This window comes from Oncorhynchus clarkii, chromosome 20 (assembly GCF_045791955.1).
Source record: "Oncorhynchus clarkii lewisi isolate Uvic-CL-2024 chromosome 20, UVic_Ocla_1.0, whole genome shotgun sequence".
NCBI lineage: Eukaryota > Metazoa > Chordata > Actinopteri > Salmoniformes > Salmonidae > Oncorhynchus > Oncorhynchus clarkii.
Genome location: NC_092166.1, coordinates 26,129,621 through 26,154,909, shown reverse-complemented (window position 1 = coordinate 26,154,909; position 25,289 = coordinate 26,129,621). Strand labels below are relative to the sequence as shown.

Genomic DNA, 25,289 nt, shown 5'->3' with positions numbered 1-25,289 from the left:
TTAGTTGGCCGTGTTCGAGAGCATCAGAACAACTGCAGGCCACTGCCGATTTACTGATCTACAAATCAAGGTGGATCATAAATAATGACTCATTGTTATTTGTAGATCAGTCGATCAGTCATAATTTACCCATGATACATTGCGGATTTGATCCTCTCGAACACGGCCATGGACTACATCACAGAATAACATCAGATGTTGCTAATCTAAACTGTCTGCTTTGAGTTCTACAGATTTGTTAGTTGTATGTTTTAGTTTATTTAGCTTTATATGAAAACACCATGTCGGTGGCGTTTGCACCTCACAGACAACGTGGAAAGGGTGATATAACACCCGCTGGAATTCAAAAGGTAGCTAATTCATTTTTTATCACGCACCGCAACGGAATGGAGGCGGATACAGCACCAGCTGCTGTTGCTAGCTAACTAGCCTAGCCAGCGGCCAGGTCGAGCTGTAAAGAGGGAAATAGATGGTAACAATGTTGCTAGGGTAAAGCGCGGTCAATATGAACTTCGCGGTAGTGGGCAAATAATAAAAAAAATAACAAACATGTTTAACCGATTCGATGGACTAACATTGAATTAGTTTCTGATATAAATGGAAGCATAGGCTAAGGTTTTCTTAGCTAGTTGGATTGTTAGCGTCTTTTGTTAGCCAGGCACGCACAGAACAGGACTACTAGTATATATGACATTGATTATAGCTAGCTAACGTTTGGAGAAAAAGGCCGGTTGACCAGATAACTACGATGTTGCCATCAACGTCATGTACTACTGTACTACCAAAGAACATATGATTTCATGAGTAGTCTGCATTGGAATGGGACAGCCGTTTGTCCTGCTGAAGTTCAACCAGTCAATACAAGCAACATTGTTTTCATGCATGTTTCCAATACCCTTAAAATTGTATTTAGGCTACTGTATTCTCTCATAGGGCACAGGTCTGAATGCGAACATTACTGGATAGGAAGATGCAGTTGTCTTCTACAGGCCTATCCACATTTTTTTCAGTTTTCTTTCCTTTTTGCTCTGTCATGTTTCAGTTACTGGATGAGAACAATCAGCTGATTCAATGTATAATGGATTTCCAGAGCAAAGGAAAGACCGCAGAATGTTCACAGTAAGTTATCATTTATGTACCATACAAAAGTTCCATACCTGATGTGCTTTCAGGTTCCACACTGTCATGCATGTACGTTTTTGCAGTGTATTGACGGCCCATCTCCCTGTCTTTTTTTATGTTCATTCTGTCAAAAGGTACCAACAAATGCTCCACAGAAATTTGGTTTACCTGGCCACGATAGCAGACTCCAATCAGAACATGCAGTCTCTGCTCCCTGCTGTGAGTATGGGTCCAGGGCGAAGGGCAGTGACGTAGGTGCTGATTCACTCTGACACATTTCTGCCAGAGAGAAAACATGAAGCGTACTAGAATTCATGAAGTTGTACAGATATTGTACAATTTCAAATAAGGTGTTGTTCTTGGCTAGTAGCCTAGTATATATTTTTTTATTGCCCCAAACATGGCAATAAAAAAATATCCTCTCCATAATATTCCCTTCATCAACTGATATAATATATAGGCCTAGATCACAACTTGAATTTTTTTTTTATTCAACTAGGCAAGTCAGTTAAGAACAAATTCATATTTACAATGACGACCTAGGAACAGTGGGTTAACTGCCTTGTTCAGGGGTAGAAAGACAGATGTTTACCTTGTCAGCTCGGGCATTCGATTTAGCAAACTTTCGGTTACTGGCCAAACACTCTAACCACTAGGCTTCCTTGCCGCTCCAAATATAAGGGCATAGACAGGCAACCACAGAGCTATTGTGCAATTAGAGAATACCCTCTACATATAGAGTACCAGTCAAAGTATGGGATTTTCTTTATTTTTACTATTTTCTGGAATAATAGTGAAGACATTAAAACTATGAAATAACACATATGGAATAATGTAGTAAGACAAGTGTTAAGCAAATCAAAATATATTTTATATTTAAGAATTCAAAGTAGCAGTGACAGCTTTGTACACTCTTGGCATTCTCTCAACCAGCTGCATGAGGTAGTCAGTCACCTGTAATGTATTTAAATTAACAGGTGTGCCTTAAGTTAATTTGTGGAATTTCATCCCTTAATGGGTTTGAGTCAATCAGTTGTGTTGTGACAAGGTAGGGGTGGTATACAGAATATAGCCCTATTTGGTAAAAGGCCAAGTTCATATTATGGCAAGAACAGCTCAAATAAGAAAATAGAAATGACAGTCCATCATTACTTTAAGACATGAAGGTCAGTCAATCTGGGAAATTTCAAGGACTTCAAGTGCAGTCGCAAAAACCATCCAGCTCTGTGATGAAACTGTCTCATGAGGACCACCACAGGAAAGGAAGACCCGGAGTTACCGTTGCTGCAGAGAATAAGTTCATTAAAGTTACCAGCATCACAAATTGCAGCCAAAAAAATGCTTCACAGAGTTCAAGTAACAGACATATCTCAACTGTTCAGAGGAGACTGCGTGAATCCGGCCTTCATGGTCGACTTGCTGCAAGGAAACCACTACTCAAGGACACCAATGAGAAGAAGAGACATGCTTGGGCCAAGAAACATGAGCAATGGACCTTAGACCGGTGAAAATCTGTCCTTTGGTCTGATGAGTCCCAATTTCTGATTTAAAAAAAAAATGTGTTGGTCTAACAGCTGTGTCTTTGTGAGACACAGAGTAGGTGAACGGACGATCTCTGCGTGTGTGTTTCCCACTGTGAAGCATGGAGGAGGTGGTGTGGGGATGCTTTGCTGGTGATACTGTTGACTTATTTAGGATTCAAGGCACACTTCACCACCATGGCTACCACAGCATTCTGCAGCGATACACCATCCCATCTGGTTTGCGCTTAGTGGGACTATCGTTTTTTTTCAACAGGACAATGACCCAACATACCTACAGGCTGTGTAAGGACTATTTGACCAAGAAGGAGAGTGATGTAGTGCTGCATCAGATGACCAGGCCTCCACAATCACCTGACCTCAACCCAATTGAGATGGGTTGGGATGATTTGGACCGCAGAGTGAAGGAATAGCAGCCAATGTGGGGACTCCTTCAAGACTGTTGGAATAGCATTCCAGGTGAAGCTGATTGAGAGAATGTCAAGAGTGTGTAAAGCTGTCAAGGCAAGGGTGGCTACTTTGAAGAATCAAACAAATATTTTGACATAACACCTTTTTTTTGGTTACGACATGATTCCATCATATGTGTTATTATCACTATTATTCTACAATGTAGAAAATAGTCAAACGGAAGAAAAACCCTTGAATGAGTAGGTGTGTCCAAACGTTTGACTGGTACTGTACATTACACTGCTGGTCAGAAATTCCACTAGATTCGTCAAGTACAGGAAATGAGGCTATAATACGTGTTACCCCTTCCCTTTTGCTTGTATATCTACCGCTGTCAAGCTCTGACGATAGATTTTGTGGTGCATGTGAGATTGAAAGCAATCATTTGATATGCCTCATATGCCACCCAAATGCAAGCTTGCTCGGTCTCCCCTGTTGTTGGACAAAGGGGAGGTGTATAATGTTCACCTAGATGCTCTGTACTTGATTTCAGAAGTGTGACTCCCCTACTCCTCCAGAGGTAAAGCTTGAAGTGAGTATGGATGGAGAAGTGGTGTTTGAATTATGATAGGGTGTCTAAGGTGTCTTCGTTCACACAATATTCATACTGTGTATTGCAGGTTTTTTCCCATAGATATTCAAACAGGGTATTTTGTGACACGTCACACCTCTGAGATACACTGCTGGTGATAGGCCAGTTGATGGCCTTTACAATAGTATGAGATAATGTAATGGTATACTCTGTTGATAGGCCATCCTTTATTATATAAGCTTGCTTGTTGCTTCAATCTGGCGCTGTGAAATAGAGGATAGAATAACATATATCCAGAGATTATACAGTGCATTCGGAAAGTATTCAGACCCCTTCAATTTTCCAAATTTTGTTACGTTACAGCCTTATTCTGAATTTGATTAAATTATTATTTTTCATCATGATTGTACACACAATACTACACAATGACAAAGCAAAAACAGATTTTTAGAAATGTTTGCAAATGTATAAAAAAAAATAAAAAATGAAATGTAACATTTACATAAGTATTCAGCCCCTTTACTTAATAGTTTGTTGAAGCACCTTTCACAGTGATTACATCCTTGAGTCTTCTTGGGTATTACGCTACAAGCTTTGGACGCCTGTATTTGGGGAGTTTCTCCCATTCTTCTAGGAAGAGTCTTGGTGGTTCCAAACTTAAGAATGATGGAGGCCACTGTGTTCTTGGGGACTTTCAATGCTGCAAACATTTTTTGGTACCCTTTCCCAGATTTGTGCCTCGACACGATCCTGTCTCGGGGCTCTATGGACAATTCCTTCGACATCATGGCTTGGTTTTTGCTCTGACATGCACTGTCAACTGTGGGACCTTTTTATATAGCCTTTCCAAATAATTTCCAATCAATTTGAATTTACCACAGGTGGACTCCAAGTTGTAGGAACATCTCAAGGATGGTCAATGGAAATAGGATGCACCTGAGCTCAATTTCGAGTGTCATAGCAAGGTGTCTGAATACTTGTGTAAATATGTTTTTTTTATTTTTTATTTTATATATTTGCAAACATTTCTAAAAAATAAAAAACTGGATCTTGCTTTGTCATTATGGGGTATTGTGTGTAGATTCACGGGGAGGAAAAACAACAATCAATTTTAGAATAAGACTAACTTAACAAAATGTTGAAAGGGTGAAGGGGTCTGAATACTTTACGAATGCACTGTATAGCCAGAGATTGTGTCCACAGTTAGATGAAGCCTTTTTAATTCTGTACCTTCAACATCAGTTGCTTTCTTTCTCATACGTGGCTCAGATATGTACCTTAACACAGATGGTGTTTCTCTCCTTGTGTCTGTCTAGCCACCCACTCAGAACATGCCCATGGGCCCTGGTGGGATGAACCCGAGTGGAGCGCCTGGCCCCCAGCCCCCCCACGGACACAACATGCCCCCGGAGGGCATGGTCAGCGGCGGCCCCACTGCCCCACACATGCAGAACCAGATGAACGGACAGATGCCTGGTAAGTGACCTCTCCGTCACCACCACCTCCCTCTGTCCCTTTCTCACTCACGAGGGTTGCCTAGCAACACCACAGATCTGGGATGGGAGGGGATGGTGCTCTGCTAAATGATGATGTCACTCGTCGGTCTGTGAGCTCTGGTGGTCTTCTAAGAGAAGGAACAGTCAGATGTGTCATGGTGTCACCGGAACTAGCCACACTGGGACCCAAATTTGAACCGCAATTACCAAAACAATGGAGCTGGGTGAAAAATTATCTTATTAAAACACGATTTAAATGTATTTTTGGGAGGCCTGTGGTCACCATTCATGTAATACATAAAATATTAACATCAAACAGTATTGGGGAGCTATTTCATATTTTTTTTTCCCCGGTTACATTATTTTCCCGGTTCAATCATATAGCAACCCTATATGCTTCGCAGACCTGGTGTGACTGAGAGGAAGGGCAGAGCAGACTGTCATATGCCCCTAAATATTTTGTTCAGTGCTTCTAGAGTGACATAAATCTCACATCTCTGCTGTTTGCAAGCGAGGTTGTTCGGCTACATTGTATCGTTATTTACTCTTCAGAGCGTACGGGTTTAAAATTGATACATTGTATAATTTCGCTTGACCATGAGAACAACAAGTTTGGCACTGTGTTTTCTGAAGGTTTGTATAAAAATAAAGTGTTGGGGTAGCCTATAGGCCTACTATAGGGATTGGGTCCCCCTCTCTAAAACTCTCCCTTCTGAACTAACGCGCTATCCAGCACATAACCTGCCACCTGATCTACAGCCCATTTGGGCTACAAACTAATATGACCTCACAAGTGTCATGGAACTCGTCTGAAGGTAACCCGTACCGTTTAAAAAAAAATTCTTATGAAAGGACGAAGGTAGTTTTGTGCCTACCCTAAAAAAGGGTTAAATATGTGTAAAAAAATATATATATATATATATATGTATGTATGTATGTATGTATGTATGTATATATGTGTATATTTTTTGGCACTGTATATGTATATACACAAAAAATATATATATATATAAAAAAAATATAAAATATATATACATATATATATAAGTGTATATATGTATATATGTATATATGTATATATATATATATTATATATATATATATATATATATTATATATACATATATTATATACATGTATTATCTATATATATGTGTATATATATATATATATATACACATATATATAGATAATACATATATATAGATAATACATGTATATAATACATGTATATAATATATGTATATATAATATAATATATATATATATATATAATATATATACATATATATATATATATAATATAATACATGTATATAATATATGTATATATATTATATATTATATATATATATATATTATATATACATATATGTATATATGTATATATATTATATATATATATATATTATATATACATATATGTATATATGTGTGTATATGTATATGTATATATGTATATGTATATATGTATATGTATATGTGTATATATATATATATATGTGTATGTATATATGTATATATGTATATGTATATGTGTATATATATATATATGTGTATATATATATGTATATATATATATATGTATGTATATATGTATGTATATATGTGTATATATATTATATATATATGTGTATATATATTATATATATATATATTATATTATATATACATGTATTATATACATGTATTATATTATATACATGTATTATATATATTATATACATATATACATATATGTGTGTGTATGTATATATATATATATATATATATATATATATATATGTGTGTGTGTATGTATATGTGTATATGTATATGTGTATATGTATATATATATATGTGTGTGTGTATATATGTATATAATATATGTATATAATATAATACATGTATATAATATATGTATATATGTATATATGTATATATATATCTGCCAATGGCGGCTTTCCACATCTGCGGTGGAAGGGGGCCAAGTTACAACGTTGTTTTGTCAGACCACGAGACATCCCGAAAATCGTGTCTTTTCACAAACGTCTGTAGCGTCCGAATGATTTGGCTTTCAACGTGACAACATGTTTTTAGATATTTTTTGCCAATTTATTGACCACACCCGTGAGTCAATACATCTAATAGCTAAATGATCATGGTGAGACCATCTTAAAATGATTAAGGGTGAATTGAGATGGTTTTTGGGAAATCGTTTCCATCTCTACCAGAAGCTGGTTATCGTTTAGCATCATTGCTAATGGCTACACAAAGTGTACACGTGCACGGCACACACACAGGCATTTGTTCATGTCTTATGATTAACTTTGGAAAATTAGAATGATTTAAGTTAATTCTCTACTAAGTACACATTTTTGGGGGAATGTTGTTGAATTCTGTTTTAATGTCTGGATTCGGTGATTCCGTCTGTTCTCCACAACTCATATTTTATAGGGCCTTACTATTCTGAACAACTCCCCATATGGGCAGGTGTGGGACAGAAAGGTTAGTAAGATATTTGTCTGACTTTTTCTGTTTGTTTCCTGCTGTGTCTTCTATATGTTTTGTGAGCTGTGCTAAGATTCCCTCTTAGGTCAATAAACATGAATCGGAATTGTATTTTGCTTTTCCGTCATCACCGTCATGATTCAAATGCACTGCTATAGTTTCATTCAATCAATGAATCAAAGTTTAAAGGGCAACTGAAGGCAAACATTTGGTAGAAAACATCCTATGTGGCGTTGACGTTAGTCAAACATTTATTCTAGTGTTAAAATTGACTACGAAGTGTAAATATGATACCCATGGTCATAAAGTCAGTCTCATCCAAATCTGAGATTGGCGAGTTAATTAGTAAAAAATTGTATGTCACGGGATGAAAGATACCAAAACAGTTTTCCTTGGGTTTAATTCAATCATGCCCACAGCTGGCAGCAATTTGGAGCACAGCCGCACGCCACCGGATCGTAATGCCCATGGTCAATTTGGTTTGACATTCGATATCCCCATGGGAATAGTGACGGACCATCGGTAAATTACACAATGTACATGGGGCAATATTTCAAAATGTTAACGGCTCCAAATTTCAACGACTTAACCTCAAACCAAATATAAATTGTAGAAATTCATAAACAGATATTGAAACCATTTTAATGAGACAACTAAAATTGCAATTGTTATTTGGTTTACAACATGAAAATATTGTCCCATTTACATTCGTGTAATTATCATTCGCATGTTTTACACTTTTTATCAAGCTGTTGCTGATTGCTTCTAATAATGCCAAATCATTTGACAGCTGTAGGTTGAGATTACTGTTTCCTAACGTTACTCCTTTGCAATTTTCTGTAGCGAATAGAGAAGACTATATACCCATCACATCCAACATTATGAAAATGAATTCCTCGTGTGAGTGTTATATACCCATCACATCCAACATTATGAAAAGGAATTCCTCGTGTGAGTGTTATATGCCCATCACATCCAACATTATGAAAATGAATTCCTCGTGTGAGTGTTATATACCCATCACATCCAACATTATGAAAAATTGTGAAAAATTATGAAAAATTGCAAATTCCTCGTGTGAGTGTTATATACCCATCACATCCAACATTATGAAAATGAATTCCTCATGTGTGTTATATACCCATCACATCCAACATTATGAAAATTAATTCCTCGTGTGTGTTTGTAACTTGTGTGTGCTTGGTTCTGGATTGGAAAGGTGTGAAACGTATCGATGAGAGAAAGAAGCCAATTCAATGTTATCGTAGAAGCTATCTCTAGTTTATGAGCTTTCACACTCTGCATGCCATGAAGGAGAAAATAATAGCATCATTAAACGGGGCCTGAACTCGATTTAGCCTCGGTTTTAATTCTCCTTATTAGGAAATTCAACAGAACTAAATTTGGGTCTTGGAGGCGTGCTTTGATGTGGGGTGTGTGTGTTCGAACGTGGGAAGCGCTTGTACTTTCACTCTGCCCAAACAATACACAGTTAGTCACTCACCCTTCTAGATAACTTGAATAATGATAGTAAAAAGCTTTGGTGCACCTTCAATTAAATGTTGGAGAAAAAAGGCAAACTCAGCTCCATTCATTCCAAAACAACTGAAATTGGCAACAACTTTAATTACTTTTTCATTGGCAAGATTAGCAAACTTAGGCATGACATGCCAGCAACAAACACTGACACTACACATCCAAGTATATCTGACCAAATTGTGAAAGGCAAGAATTATAAAGCAAGTGTAGAAGAGGTGAAAAATAATTGTCTCAACCATGACAAGCCACCGAGGTCTGACGACTTGGATGGAAAATTACTGAGGATAATAGTGGACGATATTGCCACTCCTATTTGCCACATCTTCAATTTAAGCTTACAAGAAAGTGTGTGCCCTCAGGGCTGGAGGGAAGCTAAAGTCATTCCTGCTTACTTAGAATAGTAAAGCCCCCTTTACTGGCTCAAATAGCCCACCTATATACAATGCTATTTTACATTTAAATAAATTGAAAACAGACTAACGGCATGCTTATAGGGAAGGACATTCAACAAGCACAGCACTTAAGCAAATGACTGAGAGAAATTGATGATAAAAATATTGGGGGGGGTTTCAGTGCAGCTTTTGACATCGATCATAGTCTGCTGCTGGAAAAACTTGTTATGGCTTTACATCCCCTGCTATATAAATTGAAGGGCTTTCTCTGTGCATTTCGATAGATATTTTTCCAGTGATGCCACCGGGCATAGTTGGTTCCCTGGCTGCTCGAACATGAATCCCGTCTTGGACTCCCTGCCCCTCTCCCTTGGGTCCAGTGGATTCTTTGTTGCCTCGTTATATGCGAGAGTGGCGTATCTGAGAGAGAATGCGTTGTTATAATATTGTTTTCCAATAGCCTAATTAGGAGTGCAACTTAGAAATAACACAAACAGGCTATGCATAACATACCTTAGACCGTTCTCGTCTGTTTTTACGAGGAATGAGTTGGGCTTTAGTTGTCTGTTCCTCTCTTTTCCTCTTCGACCCAGATGTAACTGGAGGTTGAACCACACTTTCTGGACCAAACCCCTTGGTGTACTGGGATTCAGACCCTGGGAGTTTTGGAGCTGGGCCATGTCCTTATCGGTGATGGGAGGGTGTCTGTTTGTGAAATATTTGCCTTGCTGCCTTAGCTGTTTAATGTTTCCCAGAAATACATGATTCTGGGTGGTAAATCGGGTGTCCTTCATAAGGCACCAGCTGCGACCGATGGGTGGGTCATTTAGAAACCAGTTGAGCCCACCACGGAGTGCCAGGTATCTACTTATGCTGTTGTGCTCCCCCTTCCCATTTTGTACATCTCCATAAAACTATAGGTGAAGGATGTTAAACTCTTAGTGACAGTTTTGAAGTCCACAACCTTTTCTTCTTCTCTGCTAGCCAGCCCCCAAAGCAACACACAGCCCAGTTTGTATTCTTAACTGTGTTTTTGTATCTTTTTTTTGTCGCTGCTTTTCTCTAGGTCATTCAGTATCCTCCAAATCTGCATGCCTGGGTATTATTGCCATCTCTTTTTCCCATTCATCCATAGTCATGCTGCCGAAAAAAATCAAAAGAAATATTCCACTCATCCGTTTTAGTTTTGGCAACAAAGTATCGATTTAGCCAGTCAACTTGATGTTGCTATGACAACCAGCTCAATTTGCTGTAAGGCTCATTCGGACACGATGACTTTATATGGGACGATGGAGATCGCAATTCCATATTGAAACACAATTGAAAAGGTCGGAGAGACAGACAGCAAGGTTTATACAAGTCTCTGCTGTTAAACTACATGTTAGTCTAAAATAAATGTGAGGTAATGTCTAGATGCTTTTTATAGTGGAGAACAAGTTTATAATTGCCTGGCTGGGCTGATGAGACTGGATTGTACAGTCAGATGGAACAAAGAAAATGGGCATTTCAACGTGAGCCGCTGGTAACTTGTGGAATAGACACTGGCTGGAATGCGGTTTTAACCAATCAGCATTCAGGACTAGACTCGCCCGTTGTATAATGTACATTTAATCACCCCCTTCACCACAAACATCATTATTCAAAAATGTGTGGATGCTAAACCTGAAGATCTCGTGGTTCTCTGCGAAGTAAAAGTATGTTGTTTCTCACTAGAGCGCTCTGAAGAAGAAGCAACGATACAATGTAGCCTAACAACATCGCTCGCAAACGGCACAGATGTGAGATTTATTTCACTATAGAAGCACTGGTCCTCTTACATTTTCATTCCAGGTTGCACTTCAAAAAATGTAATAGCTTATCATATGGTCTGCCCTGCCCATAAGTCATGAAAAGCTGTAAGTTGGAGTTGCTGTAAGATTCAAATGGGGGGAACAATGTACCTGTGATGACTATGAAATGGTTCTCCAATGATGTATATATTTAATGTATTACATGAATGGTGACCACATACATTTTTGTAGTGTTTTCTTTGTAATTCCGTTTCAAATGTGGCTCCCAGTGCAGCTAGTTCAGGGGTATAATTGTGCATCTGACTGTTTCTTCGCTTTATGTTCCTAGGTGGTCTTGGACTCCACTTCACTGTGGTTGTGCTTTATATGCGTGTTCGTTTGAGTGAGGGAGACTGAGCATTTAGTCTACTTTGTTATGGTAATTATTACCAGTTGTCAAGGCTCTATACAGCACACATGGTTGTAAATATTAGTATAGGGAGAAAATACTTTCTCGGGAGAGAATCTTTTAATTTAACAGTTCCATCTTAATCTCTGTACTGTATGGTAATATACAGTGGCTTGCGAACATATTCACCCCCCTTGGCATTTTTCTTAATTTGTTGCTTTACAACCTGGAATTAAAATAGATTTTTGGGGGTTTGGATCATCTGATTTACACAACATGCCTACCACTTTGAAGATGCAAAATATGTTTTATTGTGAAACGAGAAATAAGACACACAAAAAACAACTTGTGTGCATAACTAAATCAAACCAAACGTTGTCACATGTGCCGAATACAACAAGTGTAGACTTTACAGTGAAATGCTTACTTACAAGCCCTTAACCAACAGTGCAGTTCAAGACTATTCACCCCCCTAAGTCAATACTTTGTAGAGGCACCTTTTGCAGCATTTACAGCTGCAAGTCTCTTGGGGTATGTGTCTATAAGCTTGGCACATCTAGCCACTGGGATTTTTGCCCATTCAAGGCAAAACTGCTCCAGCTCCTTCAAGTTGGATGGGTTCTGCTGGTGTACAGCAATCTTTAAGTCGTACCACAGATTCACAATTGGATTGAGGTCTGGGCTTTGACTAGGCCATTCCAAGTCATTTAAATGTTTCCCCTTAAACCAATCAAGTGTTGCTTTCGCAGTATGCTTAGGGTCATTGTATTGCTGGAAGGTGAACCTCTGTCCCAGTCTCAAATCTCTGAAAGACTGAAACAGGTTTCCCTCAAGAATTTCCCTGTATTTAGCGTCATCCTTCAATTCTGACCAGTTTCCCAGGGTCTGAAAATGAAAAACATCCCATAGCATGATGCTGCCACCACCATGCTTCACTGTGAGGATGGTGTTCTCGGGGTGATGAGAGATCAATTTTAGTCTCATCTGACCAGAGTACCTTCTTCCATATGTTTGGGGAGTCTCCCACATGCCGTTTGGCAGACACCAAATCTGTTCGCTTATTTTTTTCTTTTAGCAATGGCTTTTTTCTGGCCACTCTTCCGTAAAGCCCAGCTCTGTGGAGTAAGGTGGTCCTATGGACAGATACTTTGGAGCTTTGCAGCTCCTTCAGGGTTATCTTTGGTCTCTTTGTTGCCTCTCTGATTTAATGGTGCTCTGAGGGATGTTCAAAGTTTCAGATTTTTTTATAACCCAACCCTGATTTTATTTGAACTTTTATTTAACTAGGCAAGTCAGTTAAGAACAAATTCTTATTTTCAATGATGGCCTAGGAATAGTGGGTTATTTATTTATTTAAATATTGCACACAAGTGGACTTTATTTAACTAATAATGTGACTTCTGAAGGTAATTGGTCGCACCAGATCTTATTTCGGGGCTTCATAGCAAAGGGGATGAATACATATGCACACATCACTTTTCCGTTTTAAATTTTTTAGAATTTTTTGAAACAAGTAATTGTTTTTCATTTCACTATTTTGTGTATGTCCATTACATGAAATCCAAATAAAAATCAATTTAAATTACAGGTTGTCACCTCCCGAGTGGTGCAGTGGTCTAAGGCACTGCATCGCAGTGCTAGCTGTGCCACTAGAGATTCTGGGTTTGAGCCCAAGAACTGTCACAGCCAGCCGCGACTGGGAGGCCCATGGGGCGGCGCACAATTGGCCCAGCGTCGTTCGGGTTAGGGAGGGTTTGGCCGGCAGAGATCCTTGTCTCATCGCACACTAGCGACTCCTGTGGCGGGCCGGGCGCAGTGCACGCTGACACGGTCGCCAGGTGTACAGTGTTTCCTCCGACACATTGGTGCGGCTGGCTTCCGGGTTGGATGGGCATTGTTTCAAGAAGCAGTGCGGCTTGGTTGGGTTGTGTTCCGGAGTGAGGGAGACTGGCTCTCGACCTTCGCCTCTCCCGAGTCCGTACGGGAGTTGCAGCGACGAGACAAGACTGTAACTACTACCAATTAGATACCATGAAATTGGGGAGAAAAATACAAACAAAAAAAATGTACAGGTTGTCATGCAACAAAATAGTAAAAACGCCATGGTGATGAATATTTTTGCAAGGCACTGTATCATCCTGAAAGTTAAATGGTCTGTCCTTTTTTCCCAGGGCCCAATCACATGCCCATGCAGGGCCCCGGGCCTGGCCCCAACCAGCCTCCCAACATGCCCGGAAGTGGCGCCATGAACATGCCCCCCAGCAGCCACGGTTCCATGGGCGGCTACAACCACGCTGTGCCCTCGTCTCAGGGCATGCCTGCCCAGGGACAGATGAACATGACCCAGGGACAGGGACCCATGGGCAACTACGGCCCCCGGCCCAACATGAACATGCAGCCTAACCAAGGTACAGGAAAGGGGGGGTGTATAATTGATAGACCTTATCACCTCTCACACTGGACCTTCAGTTGTCCTTCTATTGATGATGACATCCACCCATAGAGCATTTTATTATTATTATTTTTCTAATTGGGTTCTGTAATGAAATATTGTGTGTATTTGTGTTGTTCCCACCCCAGGCCCCATGATGCACCAGCAGCCTCCCTCCCAGCAGTACAACATGCCCCCTGGGGGTGGCGGGCAGCACTACCAGGGCCAGCAGAATCCCATGGGCATGATGGGTCAGGTCAACCCGGGCAACCATGTCATGGGGCAGAGGCCCATGCCCCCTTACAGACCCCCACAGCAAGGTATGCTCCGCTCCACAGAGTGGACCACTGGGCCAAGAGCAAGGCGCTTGGTTTGACTTTACACAGGGCTGCCACCTCCTCTCCTCTTCGTCTTTAAGTGGAGCTATCTTTCACTTCCACTGTCGTGGCTCACAGACGCAGGTAGCCCCATAACCATAGAAGGAACACTCACCCAGGCGCCCTGAAGGTTTTCAGTCCCAGCACTACTAAACTGTAGTTTGGTGGCCAACGAGACTCACACAGGAGCTCTCTAGCAAATAAGCGACCAAAATTACAACTTCCTCGCCGAAATTACCCCCCCAACAACACCTTGAATCTACCTGTGTGTGTGTTGTTTGCCGTGTGTGTATGTGTGTGTAGGACCCCCTCAGCAGTACCCAGGGCAGGAAGACTACTATGGGGACCAGTACAGTCACGCAGGACAGGGAGCTTCAGAAGGTAGGAGATCCAACCAACCGCTTGCTCGCTCGTAGAACCAACCAAACCTCTGCCTGTCTAAGGTTCACTTAGAGGAGCTGTGTTGAGGCATGGAGAAGGACAGAGGATGGAGAGCGTAACAAAGCAAAACAACATTGTGTGACAGATGGTGACCCTGTCCATCAGCTAAGGGAGTGGATCGTTCAGCACCACCTCACACCCAAGCCTTATACTGAGCGTCGACGGTGTATTCCGGTTCCTACGCGGTTATCTAGAACATTTGTGGAAGTAGAAGTCCTCTAACTTCAGTTGGACATTAGTCACTGTGCTCTGTAAGTCTGGCCTGAAGGAAGCTCTGATGTTTGGTTTTCCCGCCCACCGTCCCATTTAGGACTGTGCGTCGTCGATAAACAAATAGCTAGTCGGCTAGTTATTCTGTCGAACCCTGATCTTCTCATGGTGGGACTCCAAATGCATACAGCGATTCAATCCTGGAAGTTGATCTCCGGTCGTGCTTTTAGCGGAAGCAGAGGTCCTACTTTAGCAGAAGCCCCCCCCACACACACACACACACACACACACACACGAGTTAGCAGACTTGTCAGATGTTGTGTTAAAGTCTCATGGCGGAAAATGAGATTAGTTGGACTGGGATGATTTCCCCAGTGATTTCCAACCCCTTCATAGTGATTTTGTGTCATAGCATCAACATAAACAAGTATTCTCAAATGAATAATTTTCTCTTGCATGTGTCAATCACCTTTTTACACCTTTTTCTACATTCTACTCCCTTTGAAACGTTGACACAGCAGTCTCCAATAGCTAGGTTGTACTCTGATGGGAATTACAGGATTTTAAATATTGTTTTGGAAAAATATGTATATTCTCAAAAGAAAGTAGTTTATTTTCTCCCATGATTACTTTAAACTTTTGCAAAACTATATTTCTGAACATTTCAACGCACAGATACACTGTGTGAAGCACAATAAATGTTTATGCGTATATAACAATATCTTAATCCCCCGAATTTCCCCCCCCATTGACTTCTACCTCCTCCAAAATGGACATGAAATAACATGTCTCCTATCTCCCTGTGAAGTAATGCTATAGGTGATGGTGAGTACGGTTTGCTTTAGCCACCGTTTCCTGATCAACACTTTGATTTCTCAGAACAATACTACCATGGAGGTATCGTTGTAGTTTCACAGAAATGTATGTAGGGAAAAAGAAAGCTACGCTAAAGCCATATAACTAATGCAACTTTTTTTTGTTGCTAAGGCTATTTTGTTCAATAACTGCCGTAGCCTAAATGCTAGTTTTTTACAATTAACATGCCTAAAATACACTTTCTACACCGGTATTATTTCTCCCAATTAGCCTTCCCTGGCCAGCTCAGTTCAGGTTAAGGGAGGTTGAGCGGCTGAAGCTTCCAGAGTCTGCTCTGTTTTCTGCCTTCCTAAAAACTTTTTTATCATTCTTGATTTCTCACTCACAAATATTTCATTTCTCATAAATGTTGTCGTTCAAGCTTTTATTTTATTTTACGGCTCATAGCAGGTGTCAGGTAAGGATGCTGAAAAGGTGTCACTATAACAATTCTGTATATTAAAAACAAAACTTAATGTTTTAATGGGCGTGCTCACAGTGTTGGTTCTTTTTCTCCTGTGGTTCTTGTCTTGTCTGCCAGAGCGAGACCCAGCAGCCAACCAACAGTCCCCCTATGAAAAAGATCATGGTTTGTTAACTTTGTTTGTTAACAGCCTAAATCAGTGTTTTCAAAACATTCGGATCAGGGTTGGGGTCAATTTCCTGTTCAGTTTAGTCAACTCAGGAAGTAAACTGAAATTCCAAACAACATTTTGAATTGGAATTTCTGTGTACCTCCGGAGTTGACTGAATCGAAATGGAATGGACCCCAACCCTGATTCTGGCCACACTAAGCACTGCTGTGCTGTCTGCTGTTATGTCGTCGAGCCTGGTTCAGATACTGTAATGTCACAGGTACTGTAATGTCTCTGTTGTCCCCCCTATAGGAAACGCCCAGTATGGCCAGCAGCAGGAGGCCTACCAGCAAGGTCCTCCTCAACAGCAGGGCTACCCCCCACAGCAGCAGTACCCCGGACAGCAGGGCTATCCTGGACAGCAACAGGGTTATGGTGGGTGGAAATACTCAGTCTCCCTTTGACTTCCTCTTTCTCTGTCAGTCCACACTCATCCTGTAGGAGGCACCATTTGCTTTTGATTTAGTTGTCTTGAAACATCAGTCCTTGATTCCAAATGGCACCAACCCAGCGCCCCCTGTATGTTTACTGTACCACGCCACTGTTTTCCTAATTGACATTGTGCACTTTCAATGTCGCAGCAGCACAGTCAAGGCTACAGACACTGGCACGTTGATCAGAAGAGGGAGCTGGCAGACAATGTGCTGTGTTAGGTGTCCCTCTAGTACTACGGTGGGTCACTGTACAGGCCTAGTCACTGTTATAGAGAGTGAGTGAAAGAGAAAGGAAAGGTCAGGCTTCTGGGTAACCGCCCATGGCAGTGTGTGCGAGTGGGCCTTCTCCCCTTCGTTTTTAAAATCCTGTCAGCTCTTCTTCTCCTGCTTTCGCTCTCTCTCTCTCTCTGAGCCAGAGGCATTTCTCTCATGTCAGTAATGAGCTGGTGGAGAGAGGCAGAAGCTGTGAGGTAGGCTCCATCTGCCACGCTCGTTCACTCTCGCAGGCGGGCCCCCTCTAAGTTAAGCTTTGCGGCGTTGGCATTACGAGCGCCCTAACGATGTTGCGTGGCTCTCTTTTGACTCTCTTTTGGCCCCAGTCAGTCAGGCATCCTATCACTGATCAGCCGTTGGAATGCCTGATAGCACGGCGCTATGCGGCGGTACGGTAACACCAGTGCAACGGTAGTATTCAGAGGCTGTCCGATGAAATGGGTTTTAATGAGGCTCTGCTTCTCTAATGAAGGCCCACGGAATCTCCTTGATGTCTCCTTGCATTAGATGACTTAACACCCAGCCCCGTCCCTGGTGCTGGCTACAGCTCTGGCTGCAGTTAGTCAGACTCTCTGACTCTCATTACAGAGAAGAGTAGGCCAGTGTTAGTGTGGAGCCAAACTTCAACGAATGGCCCAGGGCCCAACTAATACGACCCACTAGTCTCTCTCTCTGCCATGCCTCTGTCGGTCTGCCTGTCAGTGGACCTGTGTTCATGGGTAGATAGAGGTGGATTGACTCTAAGTGAGTTCCCCTGAAGCGCTCAATTGTGCAAGAATACGACGTGTCATAATGATTGACATCGAACAGCAAAATCTGGGAATCTAGCATGCTGTTTATGCTCTCAGACACTACGTTTGATGATTGAACAGACAATGTCTATAATGTCGTTGTGAAGAACAGTATCTTCATGTACATGTAATATTTCAGTCAGATGTCCATAACCTTTGATTTATGTGTGTCCACCAGGTCCATCCCAGGGAGCTCCAGGCCAGTACCCTCAGGGTTACCCCCAGGGCCAGGGGCAGCAGTACGGGGCCTACCGGGGCCCCCAGCCCGGCCCCCCTCAGGCCCAGCAACAACGCCCATACCCAGGCTACGACCAGGTGAGCATGAGCCCATGAGTAGGCAGGTCTTACTGTGTCCTTGTATGTTGGCTAAAGATGGATAGAAGTTAAAGATGAGATATAACATTTAGTTTATCCAGGGTTCAGGGAGTTTTCATAAGCAAGAGACCAGGGAGGAGTGGGTGTCTTGTGCATGCTGACGTTGTATGGGGAGGTTAATATATAATTCCTTAAACGGTTTGATGTGTTTAGCCAGCTTACAGCTTAGTATGGTTCTCCTCTGTTAAGAGAAACCTGCCTTCACAGTTGAGTTGTGAGTGGAAAAGAGTTTATGATATATTGCCTTGAATAATACAGCAAGTCAGAGCAGAGCAGGGTAATGTAGAATCTCTCCTCCCCAAATGTAACATAGACCTTTGGTAGTGTTGACAGGGAGGGGAGAGCTACGTGTTGCCCTGTATTTTCTGTGGTCCTTTGCGGAGGCCACAGCTACACTTTGATTCTTTATCTTTGAATATTCAGGGACACATGAGGAAATAAAGACCCGGGGATTTGAACCCCTGACTAGCTCTGTAAGAAGCAAAGGTAATGGTTGCTGTGAAGACGTCACCTCAACGTCAAATCTGGACGTTTGACCTGTTCGCCTAGCCTTGATCTGCATTTGTTATGTTTCTCCTCCTGTCTTCTGTTTAAACATCTGATTTCTTTACGTCTTTTTGTAACCAGGGGTCGAACTTTATGCTTGAGGTCTTCAAATATATCAAGCACAATCTGTAGGGGAACTTGAGAAAATGTAGATGTTTTGGAATTGACAAAATCAAAAATACAACTCTCCATACTTTGGTTAATATTCATATTTTTTTCATGCAATTAACTGCATTTAAATGTTTTATGTGTCATTTATTAATAATTATGCACTGTGTAGATATAGTATCTGATCAAAGTAATAGTCAAATTGAAACTGAAAATCTTAAATATGTAACTAATGACAATTGTTCCTAAAGAGCAGCCACTTTCGACCCCTGTTTAGAAATTAACCTTTAAAATACCAACAAACAAAAAACATCCCTCCTATCATATTAAATGCACAAGTCACAGAGCAGCATTTTGCTTAATGCTGCAGAATACTAATAAGAAGTTGCGTCCCTCCTTTCATGAGCTTTTCTGAGGCCATGCTGCCACCTGCTGGTTAAATCCAGCCAATGCAGCCAGACAGGAATAGTCTGCATCTGTGACATAAGGTTGATAGCTACCACAGATGTGCTTGTTTGCATCCTATTTAGATATATAAATATGAGCTTTTCTCAAGTAAATGCCTGTTTGTTCAGACGTTAGAATGAGAAGTCATTAAGATGTGTCCATTTACAGTACTTTCTTCCTTCCTCCACAGGGTCAATATGGAAATTACCAGCAATGAGAGATGGTCATGGCAGTCAACAAGAGCCCTGCTCTGACCTCTAACCTCTAAACTTGGCTGCAGCTCACTGAGACACCCTCTCTCTCACACACGCACACACACGCACACACTTTGTGGTCCTTATGTGAAAAGTGTAATTTTTGTTAATGTCGATAATGAGATGATTTTGTCCACTTCCATCACTTCGCTTCTGGTCTGTGTTAGTCTCAAAGCAGCGATGCCTTAAAAGGAAACAGAGCTGCCTTATACAGAGCCCCGCAGATGGTGAAATGGGCAAAAATAACAAGTTACATTCATTTTTGGGATATAACAGGACAGAATTGTACAGAACTGAACTTCACACTCATGTAGTGCAATGTTTCTCCATCCAATAGCCCCCCGTTCATAAGAAGCAATAATGCCAATGGGAGGGGGTGGGACAGAGGCGGCGTGAGGAGATCTTGCATCTGAAACAAAATTCTGTTAGGCCATGGTACATGTCAAGGTCAACATGTGTGATGTAAAAATCAATTTTATGCTTTTTAGATTAAGCTAACTTTGTATAATAATTTGGAGACTATCGTTGAATATTGTTTTTGTTTTTTCTCTCTCTTGAACTATGTCTATTGATGTCATTTTTTGTTGTGATGACATTGTATTCATCCCCCATTTTGTTTGTTCTTTTATTTGTTCCCCCTGAATTCTCTTTGCTTCTTCAGTGACTTGTACAAAGAATATGTTCTTGGGGTGAACAAATCGGATGCCTTGGTTTTATGAATGGATTGTACATAGAAAGCCCTCAAAAACAAACAGAGAACACCCATCTGCATTGAAGCATCAGTGCTGAAACATTTCTTTGGGCAGCAGAAGCAGAACATGACCTGTGAGTGGGGCTGAATTCTGACTTGAGATATACAGTGCATTCAGGGAAGTTATCAGACCCCTTGACTTTTCCCACATTTTGTTACATTACAGCCTTATTCTAAAACATATAGTTTTTTCCCCCCCATCAATCTACACAATGGAGATATCACATTACCATCAGTATTCAGACCCTTTACTCAGTACTTTGTTGAAGCATCTTTGGCAGCGATTACAGCCTCGAGTCTTCTTGGGTATGTACAGTGGGGCAAAAAAGTATTTAGTCAGCCACCAATTGTGCAAGGTCCCCCACTTAAAAAGATGAGAGAGGACTTTAATTTCCATCATAGGTACACTTCAACTATGACAGACAAAATGAGAAAAAAAATCCAAAAATCACATTGTAGGATTTTTAATGAATTTATTTGCAAATTATGGTGGAAAATAAGGATTTGGTCACCTACAAACAAGCAAGATTTCTGGCTCTCACAGACCTGTAACTTCTTCTTTAAGAGGCTCCTCTGTCCTCCACTTGTTACCTGTATTAATGGCACCTGTTTGAACTTGTTATCAGTATAAAAGACACCTATCCACAATCTCAAACAGTCACACTCCAAACTCCACTATGGCCAAGACCAAAGAGCTGTCAAAGGACACCAGAAACAAAATTGTAGACCTGCACCAGGCTGGGAAGACTGAATCTGTAATAGGTAAGCAGCTTGGTTTGAAGAAATCAACTGTGGGAGCAATTATTAGGAAATGGAAGACATACAAGATCACTGATAATCTCCCTCGATCTGGGGCTCCACGCAAGGTCTCACCCCGTGGGGTCAAAATAATCACAAGAACGGTGAGCAAAAATCCCAGACCCACACGGGGGGACCTAGTGAATGACCTGCAGAGAGCTGGGACCAAAGTAACAAAGCCTACCATCAGTAGCACACTACCCCGCCAGGGACTCAAATCCTGCAGTGCCAGACGTGTCTCCCTGCTTAAGTCAGTACATGTCCAGGCCTGTCTGAGGTTTGCTAGAGAGCATTTGGATGATCCAGAAGAAGATTGGGAGAATGTCATGTGGTCAGATATAAAACTTTTTGGTAAATAGAATATACCTTTTTGTTAAAAACTCAACTCGTTGTGTTTGGGGGACAAAGAATGCCATACCTACTGTGAAGCATGGGAGTGGAAACATGCTTTGGGGATGTTTTTCTGCAAAGGGACCAGGACGACTTTCAGCATGACAATGATCCCAAACACACCGCCCGGGCAACGAAGGAGTGGCTTCGTAAGAAGCATTTCAAGGTCCTGGAGTGGCCTAGCCAGTCTCCAGATCTCAACCCCATAGAAAATCTTTGGAAGGAGTTGAAAGTCCGTGTTGCCCAGCAACAGCCCCAAAACATCACTGCTCTAGAGGAGATCTGCATGGAGGAATGGGCCAAAATACCAGCAACAGTATGTGAAAACCTTGTGAAGACTTACAGAAAACGTTTGACCTCTGTCATTGCCAACAAAGGGTATATAACAAAGTTTTGAGATAAACTTTTGTTATTGACCAAATACTTATTTTCCACTATAATTTGCAAATAAATTCATAAAAAAATCCTACAATGTGATTTTCTGGGGTAAAAAATCTCATTTTGTCATAGTTGAATTGTACAGGCCTCATCTTTTTACGTGGGAGAACTTGCACAATTGGTGGCTGACTAAATACTTTTTTGCCCCACTGTATTTGGGGAGTTTATCCGGTTCTTCTTTGCAGATCCTCTCATGCTTTGTCAGGTTGGATGGGGAGTGTCGCTGCACAGCTATTTTCAGGTCTCCAGAGATGTTCGATCGGGTTCAACTCCAGGCTCTGGCTGAGCCACTCAATGACTTTGAGACCTGTCCAGAATCCACTCCTGTCTTGTGCTTAGGGTCATTGTCCTGTTGGAAGGTGAACCTTCGCCCCAGTATTGAGGTCCTGAGCGCTCTGGAGCAGGTTTTCATCAAGGATCTCTGTACTTTGCTCCATTCATCTTTCCCTCGATCCTGATTAATCTACCAGTCCCTGCTGCTGAAAAACATCCCGACATGATGCTGCCAGGTTTCCTCCAGACGTGACGCTTGGCATTCAGGCCAATGAGTTCAATCTTGGTTTCATCAGACCTGAGAATCTTGAATCCTTTAGGTGCCTTTTGGCAAACTCCAAGCGGGCTGCCGTGCCTTTTACTGAGGAGTGGCTTCCTTCTGACCACTACCATAAAGGCCTGCTCGGTGGAGAGCTACAGAGATGGTTGTCCTCCTGGAACATTCTCCCATCTCCACAGAGGAACTCTGGAGCTCTGTCAGAATGACCATTGGGTTCTTAGGCACCTCCCTGACCAAGGTCCTTCTCTCCCGATTGCTCAGCTCTATGAAGAGTCTTGGTGGTTCCAAACTTCCATTTAAGAATGGAGGCCACTGTGTTCTTGGGGACCTTCAATGATGCAGAAATGTCTCAGCTCTACGGACAATTCCTTCGACCTTATGGCTTGGTTTTTGCTCTGACATGCACTGTCAACTGTAGGACCTTACTTAGACAGGTGTGTGCCTTTCCAAATCATGTCCAATCAATTGAATTTACCACAGGTGGACTCCAATCAAGTTGCAGAAACATCTCAATGATGATCAATGGAAACAGGATGCACCTGAGCTCAATTTCGAGTCCGGTAGCAAAGGGTCTGAGTAGTTATGTAAATAGGGTATTTCTGTTAAAAAAAAATATCAATTTGCAAATGTTTATTAAAAACCTGTTTTCTCTTTTTAATTATGGGGTATTGTGTGTAGATTGTGTTTTTATTTTATTAAATCCATTTTAGCATAAGGTTGTAACGTTACAAAATATGGAAAAAGTGAAGGTGTGTAAATACTTTCCGAATGCACTGTATGTGTGTAAAACCGCGCTGAGCCCAAACTCGTAAAGTGTCTGATTAGGAGAGCTGATTTGCGATCAGTTTTTACTTGGCGATCACAGTGTGACGGACTACATGGACCCAAGATCAGCACTCCTACTCTGAGACGCTTTATGAATAGGGCACCTGAATGCTTCCAATGCTCCCTGCTACTCCTAAAGGTTAAAGTTAGTAGCATCTACAGTATCTGTTGTCAGAATATGGCCTTGACGCTTCAGTGTGCTCTGTTATTGGACAGCTGGTTAAGAGCTTTATTCAGTTGGGCGAAATTCCAAACATATGTCTTAATGTACATCCGACACAGATCTCTGTTCCATGTGATGGAGAATAGTGTCTGCTCGATACATAACATTTTTTATTTGCAACTTTATGAACATTATGTCCATACTGAATATTCCCATTATGGGTCTGGGGGAGTGCTTTGACCACAGACTGTCCAATCAGACTCACTCGTACATTCAGTATAATCAGTCCCACATAAGCTTCTTTCAGTCTGATGGAGTCTTCTTTACAAGGACGTAAGCCTCTTTCCCCCCCCCCCAGAATAAACGTGTAATTCAAAGTGTCATGTTGTACGTTACCACCAACCGAATGTGAGTTAGGTACAATATTATATGAAACACTCAGAGGGAGTGTGTTGTGAGGCTTTGAGATACATTTCCATTAATGTCATGCAGCATCTTACGCTTGTACAGACTAGTTGTGTTATTCTATTAAACCTTGGGCTTGATACACTATTACTACATGGACACCATTCACATGTTACAGAGAAGAGAAGTATATCATTGATTTCCAGTCAGCCTCAAAGATACTAACCTTGGTATACTGTAGTACATATCTTGTAATTAATGTTTTGTTTTTCATTCAGCACCCTGTAGCCAATATGATGGGGTTGTTACTGTAAGTGTCACTGTGATGTTAAATGGTACAGTATGTCACTGTGGAAAAACTGCAACAATAAATTGCTAGAATTTTTATACAGTGTCTTTCTTTCAAATGTCTCTTCTCCAAATCTATGGATATAGCCGGATAATATTGTACGATTGCTTTGTGAGTTCCTTGTTCTGAATATCTGTGTATTTACTGTATTGGCAGTATAGGTTCAATACGCTCCCACCACTCCCTGCATACCCGGTCTGTCTGGTCCAGATGTGTCTGGAAAGGTCCAGGGCATATTTACACCCAAAATGACCTCCCCTCCCCCTTCTTCTCCCTCTCAGCTCACGTAGGGGGGAGAGATACAGATGGTGCACCAGATGTGTGGCCAGAACACGTGACCAGAGTGTGGAGATGATGGCCCTGCCTTGCCCTGCTGCTGATGATGATAATGTGTTTGTGTGTTAGATAGCCTAGCGGTTACAAGCGTTGGGCCAGTAACTGAATGGTCGCTGGTTCGAATCACCGAGCTGACTGTGAAAAATCCACCTATGTGCCCTTGAGCAATGCACTTAACCCTATGTGCTCTTGTGAGTTGTTTTGGATGAGTGTCTACTAAAATGTAAATGTTTATGGATGTTTCAAAAACTGAGAGAAAATAGAGAAATCCTGTTTGTGTTAGTTTGCACTCCTTTATAACGATCTGCATGTAACCTATGTGTCTTTATGTATGTAGAGTGCTCAGGGTCTGGTGGCATCTCCC

At 41.3% G+C, this 25,289-nt stretch overlaps 1 protein-coding gene across 11 annotated transcripts; it reads left to right on the top strand.

Moving 5' to 3' along the window:
* Positions 1–138: 138 nt before the first annotated feature.
* On the top strand, positions 139–24,625 carry LOC139376133 (protein SSXT-like). 11 transcript variants are annotated; one of them, XM_071118361.1, is made up of 13 exons: positions 156–350; positions 1,043–1,119; positions 1,257–1,341; positions 3,607–3,645; positions 4,962–5,121; positions 13,912–14,148; positions 14,321–14,491; positions 14,852–14,929; positions 16,596–16,643; positions 16,942–17,064; positions 18,366–18,502; positions 18,986–19,048; positions 19,854–19,986. In XM_071118361.1, the coding sequence occupies exons 1-12, from the start codon at positions 282–284 to the stop codon at positions 19,001–19,003; spliced, it is 1,242 nt and encodes a 413-aa protein (XP_070974462.1). In that variant the 5' UTR covers positions 156–281; the 3' UTR covers positions 19,004–19,048; positions 19,854–19,986. The 11 variants fall into 11 exon arrangements, with proteins under 11 accessions (XP_070974468.1, XP_070974472.1, XP_070974463.1 ...); XM_071118360.1 differs by lacking the exon at positions 18,986–19,048 and having other exon boundaries at positions 19,854–24,625; XM_071118367.1 differs by lacking the exons at positions 3,607–3,645; positions 14,852–14,929 and having other exon boundaries at positions 139–350; positions 19,854–23,161.
* The last annotated feature ends 664 nt before the right edge of the window (positions 24,626–25,289 follow it).